The following is a 7,967-nucleotide window of genomic DNA, read 5'->3' as shown; positions in this document are numbered from 1 at the left end:
CTACTCCCAATGACAGACACCCAGAAGCAACGACGACGCTGCCCAACTTCACGAACATCCTTTTAATCGCACGCTACTCGTCCACAAATGCGTCTGCGGGGTGAGCAGTCTGGCAGGCTGGGGCACGGGGCTGGGGGCCCTTCCCAGAGGCAAACCAGCTGGGGTGCTGCAAGGCGGATGCTTGAGCCACCACTGCCAGGACATCCTGCCAGCTCTTCTCGGCTAGAAGAGGGGACTCGGGGCCTGCTGGGCCATCGCCGGCCCGGCCCACGCTCCCACCCCCACCCCCCGCCCCGCCCTCCCCGGTCGAGCCCCGCAGCCTGAACGCATCTGGGGGCAGCCCCTGGCCGCCGCCTACACGATGCCCTCGGTGCACTTGCTCCTCCAGACCACCAGCGCCGTCACCAGCAGGGTCACCAGGATGGGGACCACGATGAAGGGGCAGAGGACGCTGTGGGGCGGGTCCCGCACGGCCCTGCCGGAGACGGGGCAGCTCGTGAAGTAGCGCTGGTGGACAGCGACGAAGAACTTGTCCACTTCCGTGTTGGGCCAGAAGCAGCCCAGCTTCCCCGCCACCAGGCAGGTGCAGTTAGTGAGCCCTCCGTAGCTCCTGCAGGCGGAAAGGGAGGTCATCAGACCCGGGGCAGGAGGGCAGCCAAGGCAGGACCTACGCTGGGGGCTCCCCGTCCCGTCCCTCACGTGGCAAAGCACCCCAGAAGCCCAGACGCTGAGGCAGTGGCCCTGGCTGGGGGAGCTGAGGGTCCGGCAGCTCCCAGGGGAGGCCCAGCTGTCCTGAACTGGAGGACTGCGGCTGTGTGAGGAGCACTGGCCTGACTGCGGGGCTCCTGCCGCCCCGCGTGCACCTCAGTGACCACGGGGCAAGGTCAGGCCGGGGTGCTCGGGCCTGGGGAACCAGTGAGGAGCCGCAGCCAGCCAGCACGGTGGGACCCCCGCAGAGGGCCCGGAGCCAAGCTGCCCATCGTACTCCCAGCCATGAGCCTGGAAACTGAGCCGGGCGGGCCCTGCGCTGTGTCCTGGTCGCTTCCCCCGCCAGCCCCCCAAGGCTCCCAGCCGCCAGCTCTCTCCACGTGCCGCAGAGACGCGCTCGACAGCCCAGCGCACCCCCGCCCGGCCGCCATCGGGGCCAGGACCCGAGCAGGACCCCCGGGAGACCACGTCGGTCCCAACGAAGTCTCGTGACTTCTGTGGAGGTGGTCGGAGAGGAGCAGCCGAGTCTTTGGCCGAGTGTGGCTCCGAGTGGGGCCGATATTAACGAGGGAGGGAGTGTGTGCGAACCTCGGGCATGTGAGCCTGTGTGTGACCCTGTGTGTGTGTGTGACCCTGTGTGTGTCCCTGTGTGTGTGTGACCCTGTGTGTGTGTGTCCCTGTGTGTGTGTGACCCTGTGTGTGTGTGTCCCTGTGTGTGTGTCCCTGTGTGGGTGTGTCCCTGTGTGTGTGTGACCCTGTGTGTGTGTCCCTGTGTGGGTGTGACCCTGTGTGTGTGTGACCCTGTGTGGGTGTCCCTGTGTGGGTGTGTCCCTGTGTGGTGTGTGACCCTGTGTGGGTGTGTCCCTGTGTGGGTGTGACCCTGTGTGTGGGTGTGACTATGTCATTCTCTGTGTGTGACCCTGTGTCGATTTCCGCACAGGCCTCTCCCGACCCTTATCCCGGAGTGTGGCTTCAGGTGCCTTTGCCCACAGGTGTGGCCTGGACCAGCCGCCAGCCAGGCTGGAGGGAAGGGAGTGGAGGTGGCTGTGCGTGGGGTGTTCCCGGGCACAGCTCGGAAAGGAGCCGTTGCGAGTCACTTCTGCCTGCCCTGTCGGGACGTCTGGGACTCTGCCCGCAGCCCAGGGCGGTTTCCCCTCCCTCTGGACCCGGAGGGCAGCGCTCTCTGGGGAGGAGTAAACGCCGCCTCCTCTCTCCACATGTGGCCTGTAGGCCGCGGGCGCCCTTTGAAACGCAGCGGAACAAAACCATTCCCAAGTGGCTCCTGTATTGCCGCTTTTCCGCGTCATCTTCCAACGCAGGACGTGGGAATCGAGCGCCCTATGGCGGCGTGGGGAACAGGTGCAGAGATCGCACCAGCTGGCAGGGTAGAGCCCCGACTGTGCCGGAACCTGCCTTCTCCCTGCACCTCTTACTCCACGAAAGGAAGAGAGGCCCTTATGGGGGCTGGCGGGGCTCGGAGGCTGTTCTCAGGGACTGACGGTCTCATGGGGGTCTTGGTGGCACTTCATTGTTGTCATCATCTCCATGACAACTGCTGCCGTTGCCAACACCCACTAAGTGCTCATTCGTGCCAGGCACAGGCGGGCTAAGCGGGCTCTGTGTGATCTCATTCGCTCCCAGGTACTGCTGTCACCTGTCATTTTACAGGAGAAATAGGGGGTTTAGGAAGGTTCCAGAGCTGCTCGTGGGGAGGCCAGGGTACGAGTGCCAGGGGCCGACTGCAGGGTCCTCACTGTCCCCTCCTGGTGTGGATCCAGTCACAGCTCAGACACGTCCTTGTCTGGGTCCAAATCCCACTCACTGGGCGTCGAGGCCACAGTGGGTGTCCATGAGCCCTGAAGCCAGCACAGGCCTGTCTGCCCCGGGGGCAGCTCTGGCTCCTCGAGGGCAGGCTCAAGTCCCCTTCACCTCCGTCCCTTCAGTGCCAGCTGGGTGCCAGCATGTGTGGCGGTGGCCCCACCAGCGCCAGGTCAGAGGTTGTGCGTCCGGGAAGAGCGAGCTCTGCCTCACAGCACAGCAAGTCCCGGAGCTCACAGCGGTCAGTTTCAATTCTGGTGACCTGGGATCCCCCCGAGGAAGGCCCCAGGATCGTGTAACTGCGGAGGCACGAGTCTGAGCACGTGCCCCGAAGCTGGAGGTGGGCGTGAGTCGTGTGGCCATGTGGCCTGTGACCCAGGGAGTCTAGAGGGCCCCACATCCCACGAGAATGCCGAGTTGACAGTGCAGTTTCTCTGCCACTTTGAACAAGTTGAATGTAGTTTCGAGAAGGTGAATCACCACTGCTTCTGCTTAGGATGTAGAAGGCAGCGTTGCTCCCACCCGAACAACAGCAGAACAGCTGGAGAAACTACGAATCATACATTTGCCGGAGTCTGTCTGAGAGCGAAGGCTGCAAGGCAAGGAAGTCACCGAGTTTTGAGAAGGAGCAACATGGGACTGCCCACCTGTGGCAAAGCCGGGGGAGGGGAGGCACAGGCCCACCCCACAGGTAGGAGGAAGTTGGCTAACTACTGAACTACCAAGGCCAGGCGTGGGCTGGAGGGTCCGTCTGAAGTTGCCCGAGACTCGCCACTCTCTCCCACGAGGCTCCACCATGTGCTCGTGAGAAGGACTGGGGGCGGCACAAACACCGGATGTTTCCCGAGTCCTTCTTGGTAAGAAAGGAGCCTCAGGCTCCTGGAGGAAGAACAGCAAACCTCCTGCCCGCAGGCGCAAAGGAGCTGATCAGAGGGTAGGAACGGGCCCAAAGCCCTTCCCACTGTCCCAGACTCTTCTCCCGGGAAACAAACGCCTTAAGCTGCTGAAGGAAGGACAGCAAAGCCTGTCACCCCTGGGGCACAGGCAAAGACACACTATGGCTGGGGGGAGGATAAGAAAGAACACTTTTCCCTTGGGAGGGCACCAGGAAACCATCCCAGACCTAGGATCCTGCACGACTCCAAACAGAGGTCTCCCACCACCGGGGAAGGACAGGAGACTCGCACCCAAGACCCCCGTAGATATAGGCAGAGGTTGGCTACCACGGGGAGGAGGGGCAGGACTGCTGAGGCCGAGGGCACAGACCTGTCTAAATTGGGGCTGGAACAGGACACAGAGAACTCCTCCCCATGCCCCACTGCTACCCTGGCACAGAATAATAAGCTGTCTGTCGCTGGGAGAAGGCAGGCAGAGATCCAGGCTGCGGCACAGGCAGGCGAGGGACAGCGGAAAGCTGAGGGTGGGGCACCACACTGAGGACCATCCTCCAGAGCCCTGGCCCCCGCCCTGAGCACAAGGCAATGGCAGCCCACTGCTAGCGGTACTGGAGGCCTGAGGTGCAGTGAAGGCAATCATAGCAACAGCAAATCCCAGACCCATCTCAGTTCTTGACAATGTCGACTCAAATCCCACGCTGACAGCCTGACAGAAAAGAAAAGGCTTACTCATTTCCAGACGTACATACTATTTACCTCAATCTCTTCTGTCCTACACATTCAACAAAAAATTGTGTTTTGTTCAAAAGCAACAAAAACCAACCAACCCAATGCCAAGAGGCAAAACAATCAATAGAATAAGACTCAGAGATGACCTAGATGTAACTTTCAGCAGGGAATTTAAAGTGGTTTGATAAAGGGTCTAGTGGGAAAGGTAGACACTATGCAAGAGCAGATGGAGAGTTTCAGCAGAGAAATGCAAACTCTAAGTCAAAGGCACAAAGACACTTAGTAGAAAAAACATGGTATCAGAAAGAACTGCTTTGATGGGCTCAGCAGACATAACAACCGAAGAAAGAGTGAAGATAGGTCAGTAGAAATTACTCAAACTGAAACACAAAAAGAAAAACAGGTGGGGAAAAACCATAACAGAACACTCAAGATCTGTGTAAAATAACAACATGATGAATGGTATTGACTCCAACTCATCATTGGAGTCCCAGAAGGAGGAGAGGGAATGGAGCAGAAGAAATATTTGAAAAGATAATGGCCGAGATTTTCCAGAAACAATGAAAGGCATCATATCGCAAATCCAAGAATCTCAAAGAACCCCGAACAAGACAAGAAACAAAGCAACAGCAACAACAAATAACCCCATAGACACATCAAAGTCAAACTGCCAAAAACCAAAGAAAAAGTCTTGAAGTCATTCAGAGAACAAAGACACATACTGAGGAGCAGTGACAGGAGTAACTGCAGACTTCTTAGCAGAGACCAGGCAGGCTGGAGACGGCAGGTGCCATCTCCCAAGTACCGGAGGGGCAGGGTGGGGGGACACACTCCTGTCAGCCCAGAATTACATACCCAGCAAAATACCTTTCAAATATGAGGTTGAAATAAGAACCCTTTCAGGAAAAAAAAGGCCGAGAGAATTCACTGCCAGCAGACCTGTGCCACAGCAAATGTTAAAGAAAGTTCTTCAGTCAAAAGAACATACCAGAAAGAATTTTGGACCCACACAAAGAAATGACGAGCTCCGGAAATAGAAAAAGTGGAGATAATTAAAAGGTACTTTTTCTTATTTTTAATCTAGAATGTGAATAAATGGGGCGGAGGCCACACATTAAGTGTGAGGAGAACCCCCATCAGGGGGGTTCTAAGAGGCTGCATGGAAAAAGCAGGGGCCCCCTCGATCCCGGGCCCGACGACACAGTCATTGTATTTCCTGCCCGGCTGCGCCCTGGGTCACTGCCGAGTGCACAGGGTCTCCCTCAGCCCACGCAAGGGCCGAGTGGGTGAGCTCGGCAGGGAGGGGCGCAGAGGGTGAGCGGGCCCATCCGCACAGCTCGCTGGCACTGGGGTGCACGGTCTCTGCATCTGAACAGGACCCAGGTTTCAAGGAGAAAAGAGAGTGGAGGAAGCCGCAGGAAGCCGTGCAGCCGTCCCGGAGCGAGGACAATACGAATCAGCGCCTACCAAGTGCCTGGCGCACGGTGAGCGCTACACGCGTTAGGTGTTGTCGTTCGAAAGCCAAGTCCAGCCTCCTCAGCTGCTGTTGACCAAGGGCTGGGCTACACGGCAGCAGACACTGGTTCCGGGGAGCATCCGCTTCCTGACCTCAGACCCTCGGAACCACCAGACTCACAGGCAGTTTCTGGAGCTCTGCAGACCCAGCAACACGTGATCCTGAACGTTGTCCCCATCCTCTGTGGCCTGAGGAGTGGAGCTGGGACGTCTTTATAAGGAGCCGTTGCCATGTCTGGCCAGCCAGGACAGGAAGGAGCCCTGGATGCGGGAAGCCGCGTGACCACAGACCCCTCGCGGAGGCTGGGCGTGTGGTGGGCTATTCTGGGACCAGGCGCTCACTCCTCAAAGTGACAGCCTTCTAGATTGAAGAGCCACTCACGTCTAAAAATATCTCTAATGTGCACTCGGCTGCCCACTTCATCCTGTTTATTTATACAGAAGTGACAGCTGAAACTTTCAATAGCTGCCTGAGCTCCGTCAGCAAGGATGCGATCAAAGAGCTCCCCGGGGACTGCGAACATTCTTCTGCTCAAACGAACCAGGACTGACTGAAGGACCCAAAATAGTCCTACGAATACTCTGGCTTTGCCGCTCTGAAGCTGCAGTTCTCATGGCACTGAATAATTATCCTTTTTTGGCTAGGACTTTCTATTCTGGGCCCCTAAGCAAACTTTACTTGGAATGTTCCTGAGTACTAGGGTGGCAGTTTCCGAAGCGTCTGGCTCCCAAGTCAAGGCTGCAGGCGCCGTGCTGCCCGGTTGCTGACGTGCTGACGAGAAGTGCGTCCACCGACACCCACAGACGAGTCGTCTGCTCTGCGGACACCCTGTGGGTGCGGTTGTCCCCAACCAGCCCTAACAGGAGGTGTCCGAGCCTGGGCCCGGCACTCCACAGACCTGGCTCAGACCTCAGCTCTACGCCTCATTCTGCAGACCTCGTCTCCCCTGTTCGAGCCTTGGTCTCCTCACACTGAGGTGCAGAGACAGGCAGCCGCCCGACGGGGGACGGGGCAGGCCAAACGAAAGGCAGAGGGCCCGACTCATAGGAAGTGCCACTACATGGACGTTCTCACTGCCTCTTCCCTGACAACTAGCGTGTGGCTGTTAAGATGTAAATTTTTTATCTCTAAACTTAAGCAAAAATTGACGAGGCAACATGTGTCTACATCCTCAGAAAAGAAGCGCTGTTGGATTTCAGTTCACGCCATCTGCACCTGGGCCTGCCTCCTCCACGCGGATGGTTCGCAGCCTGGTGGCTGCCAGCAGTTTCCCCGCCTCCTGGGGGGGGGGGGGTGCCACCTCTGGCCTCCTGGCAGTCAGAGCAGGTGACCCACCTCAAGGCTGGCTTGAGGAGCCTGTCAAAAAGCCAGACTGACAAGGGGGTACTCAGGTAGGGAGGAGTGTGGTGGCTGCAAGACAGGGAGGGATACCCACGGGGCATTTGGTAAACGTTTCTTCTGGAAATGCCAATAAGCATCTGAACAAAATTTTTGACCTCACTAATAAAAAAGAAAAGACCAAACATCCCAATGGCACTTGTCTTAAAAACGAGAATACTCAATGCTGGGGAAGGTACGGGGAAATGAGGCAGGCACTTGTGTCATTACTAACGGAAGAGCAATTGGTATGAACAGCCATTTGGCAACATGTCCCAACAACTTCAAAATCATGGACACCCTTTGACTGGATATTTCCATTCTTGGGAATTATCCCAGGTTAATGTGAAATGTAAACAAGCGGAATGTAAGAGGGTGTCCACTGCAGATTTATAATTACGAAAACAGCCAACGCTGCCGCAGTGGCCACAGAAACTGCTAGGAGGCTCTACTGCGCAGCTATTAAAGTTATATCTGGGAAGAAAATTTAAGATGTAGGAAAATGGGTTATAAAGCGGGACCAATGCAGCAGCAGATCGGACCAGGTAATACAAACAAAGTGGCTTCGGCGTAAAACGGCTGGAGTGAGGAACACCCCGGAACGTTAACCGGCTGTGAGCACCAGAATGATACCGCTATGAAGGACTTTCATTCTCTCATCTCGGCTTTCTCAGATTTTCCAAGTTTTCTGCAGGGAGCGTACGTTATCTTTATAAGCACATTAAAAAGCTTATTTTGGGAATGCGGCCCACAGGTCAATGTCACCTTGTGCTGCGGCTCCGCCTCCGACACGGACTCCGGCGGGCAGGGCTGGGCCGCTCCGCGGACGGGCCGCAGGGCGCTGGGTGGGACGCGACGTGGGACCCCAGCCGCCCGGTCCTGCTGCCCGGAGAGGGGACAAGGCGTCGGGCCTCTCAGGTCTC

General features: G+C 57.3%; 1 protein-coding gene across 1 annotated transcript in view; it reads right to left on the bottom strand.

The window, feature by feature from the left end:
• Positions 1 to 300: 300 nt before the first annotated feature.
• RAMP1 (receptor (G protein-coupled) activity modifying protein 1) overlaps positions 301 to 7,967 on the bottom strand; it is a 45,909-nt gene continuing 38,242 nt past the window's right edge. Inside the window, exon 3 of the mRNA XM_012648838.1 lies at positions 301 to 610. Within this exon, the coding sequence (XP_012504292.1) occupies positions 355 to 610 (256 nt within the window). The 3' untranslated portion in view covers positions 301 to 354. The remainder of the gene's footprint in view (positions 611 to 7,967) is intronic.

The sequence above is a fragment of the Propithecus coquereli genome, unplaced genomic scaffold (assembly GCF_000956105.1).
Source record: "Propithecus coquereli isolate 6110/MARCELLA unplaced genomic scaffold, Pcoq_1.0 Scaffold295, whole genome shotgun sequence".
Lineage (NCBI taxonomy): Eukaryota > Metazoa > Chordata > Mammalia > Primates > Indriidae > Propithecus > Propithecus coquereli.
The sequence above is the reverse complement of the archived record's forward strand: the minus strand, read 5'-3'. Positions and strand labels throughout refer to the sequence as shown.